Source organism: Symsagittifera roscoffensis, chromosome 4 (genome assembly GCF_963678635.1).
Source record: "Symsagittifera roscoffensis chromosome 4, txSymRosc1.1, whole genome shotgun sequence".
Taxonomy (NCBI): Eukaryota; Metazoa; Xenacoelomorpha; order Acoela; family Convolutidae; genus Symsagittifera; species Symsagittifera roscoffensis.
Window position 1 is genome coordinate 1,418,477 of NC_087065.1, and position 18,425 is coordinate 1,436,901.

The following is an 18,425-nucleotide window of genomic DNA, read 5'->3' on the forward strand; positions in this document are numbered from 1 at the left end:
TACTTTTCCCAGTGCTGAGGCAAAAGAAGGGGCCGATATGCATTCGCCTCAAAACACAATACAGCCCCAAATAAAAAGAGGTCTTTATATAAACAGGGCGACTAGTTAGAGCTGATTAAGGTTACAAACGTGTTCACGGGGATACTGTTCAATTACAGCGGCACCCTTACAGGGTACATAAATTATGAGAACAGTCTAAATGGTGCATGCTTAGTGAGCTAGCGCTGAGGGGCAAGCTGTGAAAACAGAGAAGAAGAGGGAGAGAGAAAGCCGGCGGGCGGATTGTTATCCACAAACAGAGGGAGAGGGAATAGTTTGATGGGATATCGGACATAAAAGACTTGGATTAGCTTCATTACCAGTACTAACCAAAAGAGGCAAGTGTCTGCTCTTTTCTGCACCCAATGCCGATAGCAGGGCGGTTGAATGAGTTGGCGTTGAATGAGAAAAACCCAAACCACCCACCGGAATATGAGCGGGAAGAGTGAGGGGGTAAATCTCGGCCGGGCTCTCTTTTGGAACCCCTGTTACTTCAAATAATGACTTCGTCAAAATGGGAAAATGCTGCAAAAATTGGTCCATTTTTGGTGCTATTTGAAACCCTGGCTGTGGATTCCTAATTGGTTCTTCAAGTAATTGGGTACGTTCTGCTTCTTCTATTAAGGACAAAGTTAGCTGGGAATTATTAGACTGTTGAGACTCCATAATTGGCGCGAACCACGCGGCGGATAAGTTTGCATTGAGTCTGCTACGGCTAATATTGGGATTGGGCTTTTAGAAGGGAGGGGACGAGCAATAGACGTGGACAAGTAAGAGGGGCTCGTTTGTTGTTGTTGTTGATTTTGACAGTGTCTTGCCACGGGGCAAAAGAGGAAATTGCTATCCTTCTAAATGAGGCAGCACAACGAGACTCCAAATGAACTTTCACAGACCACCAACCAAACATGCGCTCTAAGACCAACATAAGGGTCTTTATGGGCAACAAAAAACATTACAACGCGAGAATTAATTAAACGCTGCTTCTTGTGCAGTTAAGTTCAATATTCATCAATTCAGTCTGAATGCCCACGCAAATGATAACAAATAGATTTAAAAAATAAAAACACGCATGCTTAAGTTAGATTAATTGTTAATGTGCAAATTACGGTACCCAACGAAAGAGTCTAGGAGGGCCGGTTAGGACAAGTGCACAACGCAAACCATCAGTGTATCTCAATTCATTCTCACCTGATGATAGGCCGAGCTTGATAGATTGGTGGGCACATTCGAGGCGGCGGCCGCCCCGGTGCTCCCTGAGGCGCCTGTGAACATCTGAGTCGTATCCGAAGTGCCCGAGGAGTGCTGCGACCTTGTATGCGCCGAGCGAATGAGTCCTGAGATCTCGTGCTCCAGTTGTTGTGCAGTGGCACTGTACATGGACACTGGTTGATGAGGGGGGCTTCCGTAGTGGCTCTTGAAGCCGCCCGGTAGTGTGCTGGGGTAGTGTGAAGATGGGGGCAGGGATTGATGGGTGGGGTGGTGAGATGGTGGCACAGGGTGGCCTGGGGCTGGGTTGTATGAAGCATAGTTGAAAGCACCGTGTTGGGCCGCTGCGTATGGCGGAAGCGAGTTGTAGCCCTGAAAAGCAAGGTGCAACAGTTGTTTAAAGCGGAAAATGATCAGACGTTCCGACGCAATGTTTAAATTTAAACTCCAAGTACCGCCATTTTATCGGTCTATAGCTCTAGAGAATGTGAATGAGCCAGCCGAAGCATAAACCAACAGAAAATGCAGCTATTTCTCTTGAACTTCTGACTGCTTCATCCTATTTGCATTTCCTCTGACTCACCATTTTGTTTGGATCCATGTTCGAATGAATATGCTGTTGCATGATGTCTGGGTTGTGCATCCCGGGCGGCGGCGGTGGAATATTGGGGCCATGGCTGTAGCCAGCACTCTCCGCCACAACATGCTGACCGAAGAGGGAGGTCGGAGGAGTGACAGACGTGGAGGAGTCCACGTGTTTGTGAGCAGACGTGAACATATCACTGTGCATGGCGGCAGCAGTCTGGGGCCTTGCCGGCGGATAATCCATGTGTGCCCCCTCCATGTCGCCCAACAAGTGCTGCTGCTGTTGTGAGGGGGGAGGATACTGGTGGGGACCTGGCGTGTTGGTGGGGGTTCTTTGAGCAGAGTAGTGGACGGTGTGAGTGGAATCTGAATGAGTACTTTCCCCACCTGGACACAAAACAGCAGATATCATCTACTTATCATCATTGAAGCTCATCAAAATACAAACTTCACCAACTAATAAATCTGTCTTTGCCAAAGTGGCTTGCACCACGCCTCTAGTAAGAATTCGATTTAACAAAGCTGTTGTTTCTGTCAACACCCACAGACCTTGGTTGGATGGGGCGTTTCCGGTGGCCGCGTGTTGTGACACATTGGAAGCAGAGTGATGATGTTGAGCAAGGTTGTAGGCGGAGGCGCCTCCTCCGGGACCCCCTCCTCCTCCCCCTCCTCCGACTGACTGGCTTGTGTTGTTCGGTGGAAGTGGCTGGCTGCCCTGGTACTGCTGCTGCTGTTGTGATCCGTAATCTTTGTGCATGGACCCGGGCGTGGTCGGAGGGTGATGACCGACCTGATAAAATGACAATCAATTTAAAATAGATTGAATTGGTTTGAACAAATCGAGAATAACAGAATTGATTGAATAGGAAATGTCTACATTTTCAAGCAATCGGATTTCCACATATGTTATGTGGATAAATGTGCTTTAGTCGAACATATGTGGCAAAAAGTTAAGGCCAGTGAGATTTTATATTTTCAGCCACAGCTTTTCAAAATCATCCCATATGAGTGTCAGGATGCTTGTCTTTGTCTTTTCACGAAAAAAAAAACGTGTAAACCTCTCGATTGTCGTGTTTTTCAAGAAAAAAATAGCAATTTTTATATTTGAATTCATGAAATGAATTGATATCAATTGAGTTGGTTATGAGAGAAAAAATGAAGTGAATTAAAAAAAAACTCTCGGATACCACATTCCAAAGTCCAATTGAAAGTTCCATCTTGAATGTTTTATGATTTCATAAATAAATTTTAGGCAAATGTAATCAAAGGGCAATCCGCTAAGTAAATATGAGCCTGAAAGACTTTTGTGGAAAAAAATGATCACGACCTATATAAGAGTGTGAACTACGTTCATCGACTCTTAAAAAAACAGACCTTAGCGTTCATAGCCAACCGCGTTAATTCTAGACCAAATGGGAAGGAGCTTGAAATAGTTGAGGTTAAATAGTAAATAAATTCAATTTCTCACAGATTTGTCGAAAAAGTTGTTTAGGGGAAAGCCTAGTTCCCGATTAAATGTCAATTGCGCGCGCATGAGTGCAATAGCACATGCAGATTTGTCTATATTTCAGGAACAGACGAGGAAGAGATTATGTTGAATCTGTTGTTTTTGAGCAGGGGTGAGTGGCTCAGAGAGAGATGTTGTTTTTGTGTTGTGTTGTTGTTCTACCTACCTGCTGGGGAAGAGCGGCCGCGGCAATGTTGTTGTTCTGGGAGTGATGGTACTGCTGCTGCTGCTGCTGCTGCTGTTGGTCCAAATGAGGAGGAAGGGGGGAGGAGTGAGGTTGAGGGTGGTGCTGGTTGTGGTCCCCCACTGAGGGGGAGGAGGCATTGGCCACACTCTTCGTGGGACTGGTGTCTTGTGCCTGCAGACTGTTCTTGTCTCCCCCTAAACATAAGGGACACAAATATATACTTTTAGTTTTGATTTTTGAGAAAGAAAACACCATATTTTAAAGCTCAAAAAACAATATCTTCAAAAATTTTTATCTATTTATATTGAATTGTCTTTTGACCCTTTGACTCTTATCTGAGTTAGTCATTACTGTAAATATAGGACAGATTTAATGTAATTACACATGAATTGCAGTCTCATTTTAACAGTCATTTGAAAGTCAATGATTGTGTTTCTACGTAAGAAATTGATAAGGCCATTCTTCTTAAACTATCTACAGACATTTGAAATTGTATAGCTAAAATTTTTTGAAGATTAGCCCAATCAATTCCTTACAGAGAAACAAAATAATTGACTTTCAAATTACTCTGAAGACTGCAATTCATGATTAATTGCATTGAATCTTTCCTATATTTGCAGTACTGATTAACTCAAATAAAACTTCTAATGAAAATCCTCAAATCCTATTTAGAAAAATAAATATTCACAGAGCTGGAAGATATTGGTGGATGCCTATTACTTGAATACGACTCAATTTTTCAAGCCAAGAAAAGAACAACAAAAAACAGATGTGTTGAACACAAATTCTATGGAGTTCTATAAACAAAGCTAAACCAAGGGTTGATTCGCTCGAATATAATCACAGTCTTCGAGCATTTCCTTCATTTAGTTGAATCGGAAAAGCCTCTCAATTTTTACATGAAGGCGCGCTACAAAAAACAAAAACCAATAATACATGGAAATATGAAAGCCTTTTTAAAATCATCGAAAAGTTAGTCTTATCATCTGTTTGAGAATACAATGGCTTTTCCTTTAATTGCAATCATCTGAAGTTAATTTCCCCGGTGTGTTGAAGCAAAATTTCCATAAAGTGCCCGCTTCGCCATTTTCATTAGACTTTCTCAATTCAATTTGGAAGCACGAACATCTTCATTGTCACATGAAGACGAAGGAGCTATACATTCATTGAATACCTGGCCATAGGATCAAACTATGTGACAACTTCATATTTTTTAAAGTTGGCTTCCAAAACCCTAGCCTGTAACACAGCCAGAACGACCATCTGTAACAAAACTATTTTTTTTTTCGAAAACTACTGGGATACTTCAAATTCATAACCAGCAGACATTTGGAAAAGAGTCACTGAACGAAAGGAAGCAGAAAAAAACTGACCTGTTTTGTTTAACAATTTCAAATTTGAAATTTCCAAGTAATAAAATTCAGGCTTTAATGCTCTTTGAATTTCGAAAACAATTGAAGATTGACTCTTTAAAAAAAACTTATTTAATTTGACAACTTGATCAATAGGTAACGTTTTTATTCTGCTGGGAAATCTAAAATTCAAATCCACTTTCGAAACAAGAAATTGACCACGCTTTTGATGATCTTTACACTTTCGCTGTTCGATAGTGGAGTTTGCCTTCTTTTTAACAAAAGAAATGAACAGAATCTAAAAAAACTCTAAAGTCAAACCGCGAAGAATCAAATATAAGCTTAAACAATTTAAGATTTTCCTGAAAAATGATCATGATTCTTATAAAAGAGTCAAAAAAGCCCTACAAGCAGTTCTTTGGATAGAACCTTTTATCTTAGATTTGTAAGGGTAGTTTTCGAGAATAGTCAAGTCTCACCAAAGACCAAAATGTCATAAGATGGTGTTTTTGATGCCATACTTTTTTTCTGAAATACACTTATGTTAAACACTTTCAACACGGCGGATCCGCACATCATTTTCTTTCGATTGAGCCCTTAGTCTCAGATTTATAAGAGTAGGTTCAAGAAAAAGAAAACAAAACGTCAAATCAAGTAATAGCTTCAAACTTTTTCAAGTTGGTTTCCAAATCACTAGCCTGTAACACAGTCAGAACGCCCATCTGCACCTAAAACTATTTTTTTTTGACAGCGACTCAAATACTTCAAAAACATAACCAAGAGACAGTTGGAAAACTGTCAATAAACGCAAGAAAACAAAAAAAACTTAGTAACAAAAATTTCTACTTTGGAACTTCCAAGCAAAAAAAAATTCAGATCTTAATGTTCTTTGAAGGTAACGTTTTTATTTCCGCGGGGTCGAAAATTCCCCCACTGATATTTTGAAGGTCGTAGAACGTGGGTGAGCTAAAAAGAGACTATCGGAAAACGCAGGCACGTACGCAAGCAGCCGGTATGTCCAGTGGTACTACTTTTTTCAAGATCGGTAAGGTCTTTTTCGAGAAGTTTTGAGCCATGACCGCAAAGAAACAGAAAAAAAACATGTTTTTGTAATTGAAAAAGAAAAATATATGGCCTTAAAGCTTTTTGAACTTCAAGAACAATTTTTGATAAATACTTTTTTTTATAAGAATAAATAAATTTGAGAAAACTGGATCAATAGGTAAATACCCTGATCTTTTAATGCAAGAAATTAATGGAACTTGAAACAACATAGCACAAAAAATCAAATTTAAGTGTGAAAAAAAATTAAGACTAACTAAAAAAAATCACCAACGCCTATATCAGATTATTCACTAAGTTCATGACTCTTTTGAACAAAAACATCACGCAAATATCTGAAAAATCAAGAATGGTTACGATTGAAACTTTTTCCTATAGTTAACTCGGTCCGAGAAAATTGGCGGTCACACAGTAAGTTAAATGTTATGCCTCAGGGAATTCGAAAAAAACTTTTGCAATTTTTGAATTAGGAACAATGCAATTTTTTTTTGCCATGTGCACTTTTGTTAGTGGAGTAATTTACCTTTGTTTTTATCAAATGACTCTGAATTGAGATTAGAAAATTTTTAAAGACTTTTTATTGAAATATAACAAATCACCAATAAATGACAAATCTTTTTCTCCATTACCACTTAAACAGGCCAAGTAAAAGTTTGCGACTAGCTTAAGAAAACACTCTGAGAGGCAGTTGGGTATTACTACTATAAACCTCGTCAAAAGAGGCAGCTAAACCAATAGAATCTTCCCTCAGAATTATTACGCAGAACAAACACAAATCATTTAGCACGACAAAACCAAACCGAAAAAAAATACAAAACATTTCTACCACACCAACAAGTCGTGTATACAATGTCAATCGAATCCAACAAAATAATCAACAGACACTTGAACAAGTGTGAATGAACAAGAAAACCGAAAATATTCAGTATTTTTCATCGAAACACTTTCAACAGTATAAAAATGATCTTAAAGCTCTTTCAATTTCAAGAATCTTTTATGATTGAAGATATTTTAATAACCCAATTCGAGAGACTAGATCAATATCGAACTTTTTTTATTCCAATAGGAAATCTAAAAACCAAAGTCTATTTTCAGAATAATTCACATTTTCTCACGCCATTTGCAATTTCAAAAATGGAGCGTATTATTTACCTTACTTTAATTATATGAATTTAAACTGAACTTGATAAATTAAAAGTGAAAGAGCGACAAATCAAAATTGAACGTGAACAATTTTAAAGACCGTGGGACCTATGTAAAAAAAGTTTTCAATAATTTCAGTAATACTTAAAAACAGGTAACCAGTTATGATAGCAGAAGCAAAGAATAATTTGACAAAGATTGAAAAAAAAAATAAGAAACTAAAAAGTATATTTCCTAAACTTCCAGTTCTAATATCTTCAGCAAAGAGCAATCGAATTATTTTAAGCAAAGCAAAAATGAGTTTAAAGCAGAGGCGAAGCAGCGCTTCTCAAACACTTGCTGGCGAGAACACGATCAAAAAACAGCTCTATCAAGTGAAATATTAAAAAGTAGAAATAAGCCTCGAATTAGCAAAAACTCGGATACGCGTAGGTTTAAAATCTGCGACCTACTGCAATCGAGAGATTTTGAGTCTCACACACTATCCTCTCAGCCACGCAAGCTTAACATTAGAGAAACACAAGTCACGATTAAAGCAGCTACATATGCTAATAAATTGTCAATGAGTCAGCAAAAGAGGAACCAAATACAAATTAACTCAATTTTGCGAGTATTAATTTGGAATGTAGCAAGCTGAAGCCATCCACATTAACTTTGCATGCAACAAATCGCAAAGCATAAGACCACATTGTATAAATTATGCATTTAAAAAAGCTGCGAGATATATTAAGTTAGAAAATTTTTGAAATCGATATTTTTATTACTGTGATATCGTTTGAAACAAATAGCTTTTTTTTCGGTTCAATTGATGAATTAAACAGAGGCAATCGAAGATTGGAAAAGAGTAATGAACGCAAGTAAACATGAAGAAAAAACCTTAACCGTCTTGAAAAAATCTCAACATTCGAATTTCAAAGAAAAAAAGATGACATTTAAGCTTTTTGAATTTCTAGAACAATTTATGATTGGCGCTTTTTTGATAAAATGAACCCAACTTGAGAAAACTGGATCAATATGTAAAACTTTCATTCCGCTGAATTACCTTTAAAATAAATTCCACTTTCGAAACTAGAACTCGTTCACGTTTTCTCGCGCCATTTCCACATTCGTATTTGTAGAGTGCTATTTACGTCACTTTTAGCTGATGAATTTCAATTGAACTCAAAAAATGCATATATACCTAAGTGCATACATAAATGCATCAATATGTATGAATTCACATCTGTAGTTATAAGAGATTATTCCTGAAAAAAAAATCAGCAAGACCTATATAAGAGTCTTCACTGACGTTCATTACTCTTGAAAATGCATCAACTGTGTTAATTTATTACTATTCGAATGTCAAAGCAAATGCTATCAAAAAGCTGTAAAAAATCCCCAAAAGTGGCACCAATATTTGCGACTTAGGTTGGAAAAAAAAAGAAAGTTAATACTATAACACAAGCTTTGCTTGTGTAATTATGGGAAAACTTCTTTTCTCCTATTTGACAAAGCTTGCACCCGCATGCGCGAAAAAAATCAAACCCAACTTTGCGACGTAGTTTGTTCCATTGACTAAAAAGAATCATTTTTGTGACTGCTGCCTGACCGTTCTTTCGAAGAGTTCGTCAAAAGGGTAACATGGAGACGGGTCTGATATATACAGTTAACCTAATAACGAGCAAAAAGCATTTCGGTGGCTATGACCAACTCGAAACAAAAGATAGACCAACTGCTCGAAACCAACTGCTCAAAAGATTGACCAACTGCTCAAAAGATTGACCAATCAATCGAAACAAAAGATTGATTCGATCACTGACATAATTATATCAAAGTGAGCCTCCTACGTTGCCCAACAAAGTTTAAGAAGGGCATAATCTCCAAAACATCGCATAAAATATTTAATTTTTGTTTGATAGACCAAAAAGGTCGTTTCTCCTTTTTTTATTCAAAAACATTTTTTAAAAGTTTTGCGCAATCTTTTGGAGATTACTGAGAGACTGCTTGTTGGGCTACGTAGGACGCTCACTTTGAAATAAATTATGTCAGTGATAGACTTGGTAGTTTTGGCGTAATTTTTGACTGAGTAAAAAACCAAAAATTATCAGTTTTGGGGTGAAATTTTGCGCCCGAAATTCGCAAAAAAAATTACACCATATTAATTCTGCTAAAACTCCAAGCAAACAATTGTCTGCGACAATTTTTTGTCTGAAAGCAACCCAATTTGACAAAAACGCGCTTTAAATTTCAAGTTTATTGCGTTTCGTCTGCTAATTTAAATCAGCACTGTACTTTATGAGCGACAGATGGGATGTGTGTAAATATGAAGTGTGTGTCTTGTTTTGTTCACTCACCATCGATGGACTCCTGGTATCTGACTGAGGAGGCGTGATCGATCTCTGAGCCGTCTCTGGAGGTGGCAGTGTGGTATCTGTGGCACACCTCGAACGCCTGTCCTATTGTACGCACTATCCGCATCGCCTGGCTCTACAAACAAAACACAACAAAATAAATAACATGGGTCACTCAGTTTCAGAGAAACATTGAAGGGATATTTGATATGCATTGAACAAGAGGCCCAAGGGAAACCCAAGGTAGATTTTTGATTGTAATTGTATCAAAAAATAATTCAATTTAAGCTATAAGTTCTGGCATGAGGCTTTTAGCTAGACTATTTGACTTTGAAGGCCTTCCATACTCTTCGTACAAAGAACATCTCACAAATGTTTCCTATGCTCTAAATTTGTTTCTCCAACTTACCTTCTTGTAGGACTTGAACACGTTGCACTTGAAGCTCTTCACGTGTTCCACTCCGGTGTCCTTGTCCTTGCAGATGTAGCTGAACACCTTCAGGTCCTGGGAGTCGTGCGACACGTAGAACACTCTGCACAAAACACAAAAGAATTATCCAATGCAGTCTTATTTCTGTTCGTTTACGTTTTATTGAGTCAGCTCTATGGTAGACGTGTCTCATCTATCAATGCATCCAGATACAATTGAGTGAAGGCGGCTGATAAACCAGATTAGTTTCTGTGCCAGTGGCAGTTTTCAGCCAAGTATGCATGCATCGCAAGAGCCCTCATAGGCCACTATTATGGGCAAATCGAAACTGAGGTGCAACATTATAGAAATAAAATTGGGTGACTCACCTGTGAATTGGATGCTGGAGAAGAATCATCTGACTGTCATCCCAGCTTCTAAAGCTCTTCTAAAACATAAACTAGTATGTATATTCACTACTGAGACAGACTTTGCTGCCACTCGAGAAAAATAATGGGCCGCACGAATGGTGATATAACTGGTACTTACATCATCATACCGATGTGAGTTCTCTTCCTCCGTGTCTTGCGTATCTTCTGTTTCCGTGCCCTACAAACATGATAAATTCTCAATTTTTAACTCATCTCTTCGCCCACTGTTTTCAGGTTTTTGAAAAATTCAAGTCCACAAAAAATGAAAAAAAAAAATTGAAAAACTAGGCCTATCAAACACAAAATTTTCGTATGTCTCGACAGAAATTCATTCTCGGCAAACAGAGGCGGATCTAGGATTTTCTAGAGGGAGGGGGCAAACTTTCAAGTCTTTTTTAGGTCGACCAAAGTGAATTTCCGAGCTCTCCCAAAGCACTGAAAAGACCGTTTTGGTAAACTTTTGTGCGCTGCATGCAAAATTTTTGAAAACGGGCAAAAAAGGCGTTTTTAGGCACTTTAAGGAAAATTTTGACCAAAAAATTGCGTTATATATATATATATAATTTGACCAAAAAATTAGTATATATCGCCTTTAGAAAATTTCTAGGGCCCGTCACCAAATATGGATATTTCAAAATAGAACAAAAGGGGACCCTTTGGGTCGGCAGGGGGTCAAATCCCCGAGGGGGGCGTCCGCTTCTCCCCTAAATCCGCCCCTGTCGGCAAACATGCAAGACATATAAATATTAAATAAGCACCGAAGCAAAAATTACGAAGAGGAAACCAGGCCGAAAAACTTTTTTTTATAAAAAAATCGTTTCAAGTCCCTCCTAAAACTACCATGGACAAAACTTGAACTTGCATCTACAAGTAAAATTCTTATAGCACTAGCAAATACTGTGATGTGACAACTAAGCCGACAAAATTTGTGCAGGCATACGAAAGTCCGACAATCCGATTTTTACCGAAAATTTTTTCATTTTTTTTACCGAAAATTTGTAACAAAAGTTGCTTCGGGTAAACAGTCGAGTTCCCGATTACAAGACACTTGCTCTCGCAAGTGTTTTTATCTCAGGTATTCAATTTGCAGTCGAAAACCTTCTGAGACTGGAAGTTTCAGCAAATTTGAAGATCATTTTTCCGAAGGATTCCGAGAAATCAGGATTACTAATGAGTGTTTCTTTTATAGGTACCTGCTCTGTTAGTTCGAAAATCCATCTTTGCAATCAAGACGTGACGAGCCCAACTTTCACACAGATTCAAAGCGTGGCTTCGCATCAATAGCAAAACCACAAAAGCGTAGCATAGCAAGCTACCAAATAGTCAGTAAGATGGAAATAACTAAAATGGAGTCAAAAAAAATACAACCGCAAGTATCAAAAAAGCTTTTGGTGTTTTCCGAGTGTTCACTAAGCTAACAACACTTGTTTGACATCAATTGATCCGAAAACAAAAAAAAATGCGCTATAACAATTCGGATCTGCTGTAGATAGATATGCTGTTAATTAACGCAAAATCTTTGCATAAAACTGGGCGACTTGAGCTGAAAAAGGGGGCTGATGTTATGGAGGCTGATGTTATGGGGGCTAGCTTGTGTAAAACTGAAGGCCAAGTCCAATTTTTTCCCATCATTTTCACGTTTGTATGGTGAGCTTAAGTTGCCTTCCGTTTAGTACAGGAAAATTGAATAGAACTTGAGAAATGAAAAATCAAACCTCCAAATAAAAACTTGAATGTGACCTAAATAAGTGAGACTTTAATATGACAACAAAGCGAATCAGCCGACCCAAATATGTGGATATTCACTTTGCTGTTAAGCACTCAAACACAGGCTGTGCTGACCTTTTTCTTCTTGCGCACAGTGACCGTGACCCCGTTGATGCTGACCACTATCTTCACCTTCTTCTTCTTCACTGCCTTCGTCTTGAACTCAAACTGAAACAACGAAAAGAACACATTCTACTCTCAGCAGCATTCAACGAACCAAAACCACAATAGCATTTATCTGTGATGATGATGTGACATGATAGCATTTTAAATAAGTTCCAATGTACAAAAAATGTGAATGCTATCTTCCTGAATACTTTTCGTATTATTCAAAGCAATTTACGATACCAGCGGCACCTCTGATTAAGCACGCATCCACAGATTCTTCGGAATGTACGAATCATATACACTTTCACGTTTCTACACACTATCAATGTTACAGAAACTTCTCTCATCATTAGCAGACTTATCTTAGACTACTTTGCTCTACTTGTGAAAAGCACTGTTTAATTCAGTTGAGTTCAGACAATTTTAACACAAGGTAAAAACATATCAGCTGTTCAGTTCTTCACGGAGAACCGCTGCTGAGCCTCTGGTAAATGTTGCCGTAAATGTTGCCTCACTCTCAAGCAGCAAGCACGGAGGATCATTGTGAGCCTCGAACCACTGACCTTCTTCAATTGCGTTCAAGATATTGTTGTAACACTGGAAACTGAATCATGAAAATCGAATCCATTTAAAGCCAAAAATAAGAGACATCTTATAGAGTGAACTCTCTTCAGTGTCATACATTGTTATTGGAAACACAGGAAGTTAAAATGAACAGTAAACAAACTCATTAAGTTAAATGACAGGTCCTTAGCTTCGGATAAGGAAGTTCGAGCCAAGTTTGAAATAACTTTAAGTGAAAATCCATTTGGTTCATTTCATTCACATCCAATTGACTTTTCAAAGTTTAACTGCCATTGTGTTTTATTTTTCATTAGCAGTAGTTTTGAAATCCAACTCAAGCACGCTTCAGCCAGTTTCTTTTTGCCTGCTGCTCTTCTCAAAGGGACTATTCATAAAAGCCACTGTTGCTTTCTCTTCTTCCTCGGTCATTCATCGAGCGCTGTATTTTGAAAAAGCAAACAGGATTAACACAGGAAACAGCAGTCAATGAACATTGAGAGAGAGAGAGAGAGAGAGCGCTTTGGCAGTTGTGTCTTTGGTACAAAGTAGCAGTTGCAAACTTCAGTTTGCCTCAAGACTTTTTTGTGTGTTTGCGACGACCGATTTTAATTTTGAACTCCCGTGGCGCAGTTGGAAAGACAAAAGTAGACAAGAGAGCCCTCAACTGTGTACCGTTTAATCTCGCCTGTCCAAACAAAAAGCCCCCTCTTCTGCTCAAATGGATACCCTCCTACGCTACCCTTCCCTTCCCTCTCTGCCCGTTGCAGGAGGCATCAGCCCACCTCCCCTTCTCCACACTGCTCCCCTGTGCTGGTGTTGCACTTGGATTACATTGGGATTGCATTGCGGACTTTATAATCAACTGTCTCTGCGTCAGGTATGCACCAAGAGGGATCAGATTAGCAATAAGATATTATTTAGATAAACTTGATCCCACTTCAAACAGTGTTGCATTAACAAAAGCGCCTCCCAAAGACTCTATCGATTCTTCAAATAGCGAACAAAGGCAAAAAGCGCCTTTTCATTTAAGCTTAAAACCAGAAAGCTTGAAACACTTTTCACACTCAAGAGGTCAAAGTCAAGTTAGTCATGTGTGTTTAAAATAGTACAATTTTCAAAATCTGCTGCAAAAAGTTACGACCACTCAAGTGCAACCTTCAAAACTTTTCCACGTTAAATCAAAAGTCCCAAAAAACAATTATATATATATTGAATTAATTTAGATGCAAAAAAACACAGGAAACATTTACCAAGGAGTAAAACGGAGCATCGCATCAGTTGCGATACAACGCAAGCGTAACATTGCAAGCTAGCGAATAGAAAATGTGAGTTAGGACTGGGGTGTATAACTCATAGAGTAATTTCGGATAGGGTACACCGTCTGCTCGTCACGCTATCTTATTTTCGGCCGGATAGATTCGTGCAACTTCTTAGTCTAATACCGATCCTAATCTTACTCTTATACTATCTAGTCTCAGGTTGTTTAACTAGTCTCTGCTAGGCTCAATAGATCTAGGGTATACTGGTTTATTGCGGCTGCTGAAGTGCTCGGGAGAGTCCAACTAATTTCTAAGTTAAATTCAAATCTCTCTGGTGCTGAAATTACAAGTAACTTCAGCACTTACAAATAAGTGGGTTGTTAGTTAGATGGATCATGATTGGTTAATATTAAATACTTTACATTGGTAAAACATTTAATTTATCCAATCATAAAATATAGTTTAGATCAGGTTCCACCCATCCGGGTTTTACAGAGTTTTTTAGAACAGTTCTTCTGTAGTTCAAGGATGGATGATGGACGTTGGTATTTGGCGAACATCATTTTTCTTTTGTTTCCTTTTTGTTAAGGAAGTTCCAGGGATCTGGAATTGAGGACACAAGACGTTGTGTTCTTCTTGTGACAACGACTGAGTCTCTGCAACAGCATCAATTCTGGTTTCAGAATGGTTGGCTATGTCAGGTTTTTCTGTTCTTCGGAGAGAACTTCTTTTGTGTTTGATCTAGCTCGGGAATGGCGTGGAGATATACTTATAACATCGATACTTGAACATCGAGGTGGTCATTGGTCTAGTTCAATGAAGTCCTTTTCTGCGAAGTCAAGTCGTACTCTAAATCCTTTGAGTTGTGATTGTGAGCGGCATATCGATTGTAGTTGGTCATTCTCTCTCGAGTGTAGTGAGGTCGTCTTGTCTTTTGATGTTCGTCCTTGGTGTTGTATTCTGATCTATATATTGCATCATGTAATTTTACATTTTATAAATCTTTTATTAGTTTAATATATTTTTTAATAATGATTTTAGTTAGTTGTTTTCACAAAAGCTTTTTGTTTTAGTTCGGTTATTTTGAAGAGTTACTCACCCTTGAGTAGCTCTTATTAAAAATAAAGGTGTGGTCACAAAGCGTGGATGTAGCGCGGTGGGTTAGGCCGGCTATAGAGCATGCTCAGGACGTCCTTTCCTGGTGGGTTAGGCCAGGAGTGGGAGTATGATTTCATGCGGTGTTTGTGAGGGGTCCTGTTATGTGACAACGTTTTATGTTGGGTTTGTTGTGGTTTTACTTATGTCTTGTTGGTTATGTACTTTTTCCAAAAAGCAAATTGTTTGTGGTATGGGTTTGTCTTTCGACTTTTTTGTGTTTTATTATTTCTTTCTAAGACTTTGTAATAGTCTTCAAAAGAATAAATTATCCAGTTTTAAACTGGGTTAATCCGGTTTGGGTACCGTTGGTTTCCTTTTCTAAGTCATGCTGTTATTCTATGATTTGTGGTATTTAGTAAGCTGCGTTGGTTAGTTTTGTTTAGTATATGATTCCTTTCCAACCGGGTTAAAGGAAAGTTTGAAACATGTTATTGTATGTTAGAATTGTTGAGTGTGGAAACTTGAAACTGAAATTCATTATTTTAAACAATTCTTCGTGGGCGAGCTGTGCGAGTGTGGATAGAATTTCTGTGCGAATGAATGAAAATATCAAAAGGTTAGTACTGCAATTGCATTTTATTAATTTACTGCATAGAATTTGGAAATTTACTGCTAGTAATGGGGGAATTTTAAGATACAAATTTTCATCATATGTAGATTTACTGCTTTGGGGGAAAATTTTATAAATTAATTTACTGCATTGGTATTATATTTATTTAATTGTTGGTGCAAAAGTTAAAAGGGTCTTAAACAGTTTTGAAGAAGTTTGCTATTTTTTATTTTTCTTTTGTGAATTTTTCAGATGATCGAAGATGAAGGCTAAAAATCTAAAGAAAACATGAATAAAGAATGGTGAGTTTTTTAATATTTTAATTAGTTAGTAATATTCATTTAATTCATACTTACCTGTTAGTCGTCGGGGAAAAAACCGTGGGGGAAGATATCGTGAACTAGTTCTGAAGTTGTTAGTAGTTTAGCTAAGATGCGGATGATATTTTTAGTTTGAAGCAGTGGCCAAAGCAATTGAAGTGCCTTAATAATGGTTAGTTCTTCAGTGCCTACTGCAAACTCATAAGGTGTGTTTTGGATTAAGTTATATAATTTGTGGTTAAATTTAGTGTTGTGGATGAATTCTAAAATGGGGATTTCTATAGGCTGTACAAACTCGTGCGGGATAAGGAAGGGTCGGGATTCTTCGGCGTTGAAGGTCTTGGTGATGGGGCAGAAAATGTACATTTGGGTTATGGGGTCATAGTTACGAAGAATACCATGAAGGTTAGTATCTTTAATACAATATGTGAAATTTAGGAAATACGGTGAAGTGTATTTTGAATTGATGAATTGAAAGCGATGGTGTGGTTGTCTAGAGGGTGTGTGGAGGTCAAAGTGATTTTGGATGAAACGATAGTAACTGTATGTATGTGTTTGTTTAGTTCGCAACATAATATCGTGTGAGCAGTGTAAATCTCTTTCGTGTGGTGCAAGGAAATGAAAGGTTAGTGAAAAGATTTGGAAGCGTTCTTTAAAACTTTCGTACGCTTGTGTGCTTGTTAGTGCTTCTGAAATAATGTGATCAAACTTTCGGTCGAAGATGTTTAGTGTAAATACATATAGTGTCTTGATGAAAAATTTCTCGGTGATTTGTGGGTTAGCGAAGCGATCGTCGTCTAAGAATTGATCTTGGTTAGCTCTGATGATGTTGTGATCGTAGTATTCTAGTGTATATTCATTAGCTCTAGGTGCAGTGTGTATTTTTAGTGATTTTTTATATCCTACGTAAGTAAATTGTCTAGCGGTGAGTGGTGTAGTTAGTCGATATAGCATGTCTTTGTTTCGGTCTATATCGATGGATGTGTTGGTTAAAGGTAAGCAAAGAGGGTTAGTGAAATGATAGTATGAGGTCCAAGAGAGAGTGGGCATTAAAACGTATTCGTCTACAAAGTTGCGTGTTTCGTTAGCGTCATGAGGGGTGTTTAAGGTGTATTGTGGAAATGAGGGTAAAGTGATAGCTAAAAATTCTCTAGTGTTAGTATGCTGGGGTGGTTGATGTATTCACGGGCTGTTCCTGGTTTTGCTGGGAAAGGATAGTTGGGGAACTTTCTTTTAAAAGTGCGGTAAGCTCTATTAGTGTTGAGTGAGGATTCAGTTGATGTGGATGATGGTGCTAATGATTCAGTATAATTTGAAGAGGGTGTAGGGGGATTGGATGAATTTGTAGTGGAGGAGATTTGGTTTATGGTCGGGGTGTTAAGGTGGTAGGGTTGTTGTTGGAGGGTAATAAAATTGTCTAGCTCTGGGGAGATTCGGGGGGTGTCTGGAGATGATTGGTCAGAATGGTATGAGGAGTAGGTTGGGGTAACTTGGGAAGCATAAGAGGGTGTAGGAGTGATGGGGTCAGGGTTATTTGACAATATGGGTTGAAAAGGAGGTTGAGAAAAATGAGAAGGGTTATGAAAATTATTGGATGGAGATGGTTCTGAGTCGGCAAATTCGTCGGGGGTTTCAATATTCGGGTTATTTAGCTGTGAAATGGAGTATAAAACTGAAATTTGTGAGTTAGTGTCGGAATTCATGCCTGATGTTACATTGCTAGATGGAAAATCGGGTGGCGGAAAAGCAAAAAGTGGTATTATTGGGATTGAAGAGGTAAGGTTGGTTGGATGGGAATTTGATCGATGGAGTGATCCAAGTTGGCGGCTCATCGTGGGCTAAAAAAATTATTATTTTGAGATTGAAAAGCGGTGGTATGTGGTTGTTCAATAATTTGTTCGTAAGTATTATCATCTTGTGATTGATGTGTCATTATATGTTGGACGGGACTTTGTGATGTGGTGAGTCTAAAGTTTGGATTATGTGTGATTGCTAAATTTCTAAAATTTCGTGGGACTAGGGATAGTGGATGGTTATTTGGTAGGGGTGGTAATTGTGGTGCCGTTGGCTGTGTGTCGACATTGTTATGTTCTTCGTCATATGTATTTTGTCGTGTTGTTATTTTTGTGTTATATTCTTTTATTTGTGCGTCTAAAAGAATTTTGTTTATAGATGTGGAAAAAATTCCAAAAAATCCTGCAAAAAGTATGCGTGCTACGCTTGCTTGTCTGTTTACTTGTGTGTGTATAGCACATGTATTGTAGATTCCTTTTAAGAGTGAGAAAAGAAATCCAATAAAGTTAAACATTGCGTATAAAATAGTCAATTTTTCTAAGATGTAGTAGGGCCATCCTAGAAAATCTAGGATCTCATTTTTGAGTGTAACAAAGCTAAAAATGTTAATTGGTGATATATCTTGGGGACGGTATTTTTCGCCGTTTAGATATA

The 18,425-nt window shown here is 38.1% G+C and overlaps 1 protein-coding gene across 3 annotated transcripts in view; it reads right to left on the reverse strand.

Moving 5' to 3' along the window:
• The window catches only part of LOC134844010 (AF4/FMR2 family member lilli-like), a 68,478-nt gene that overhangs the window by 15,421 nt on the left and 34,632 nt on the right, over positions 1-18,425 (reverse strand). For all 3 annotated transcript variants that reach the window (XM_063860456.1, XM_063860454.1, XM_063860455.1), the window contains 9 exons: positions 12,094-12,186; positions 10,370-10,429; positions 10,210-10,268; positions 9,821-9,944; positions 9,415-9,547; positions 3,504-3,718; positions 2,380-2,620; positions 1,829-2,217; positions 1,228-1,617 (listed from right to left, as the gene is read on the reverse strand). In XM_063860456.1, the coding sequence (XP_063716526.1) occupies positions 1,228-1,617; positions 1,829-2,217; positions 2,380-2,620; positions 3,504-3,718; positions 9,415-9,547; positions 9,821-9,944; positions 10,210-10,268; positions 10,370-10,429; positions 12,094-12,186 (1,704 nt within the window). The remainder of the gene's footprint in view (positions 1-1,227; positions 1,618-1,828; positions 2,218-2,379; positions 2,621-3,503; positions 3,719-9,414; positions 9,548-9,820; positions 9,945-10,209; positions 10,269-10,369; positions 10,430-12,093; positions 12,187-18,425) is intronic.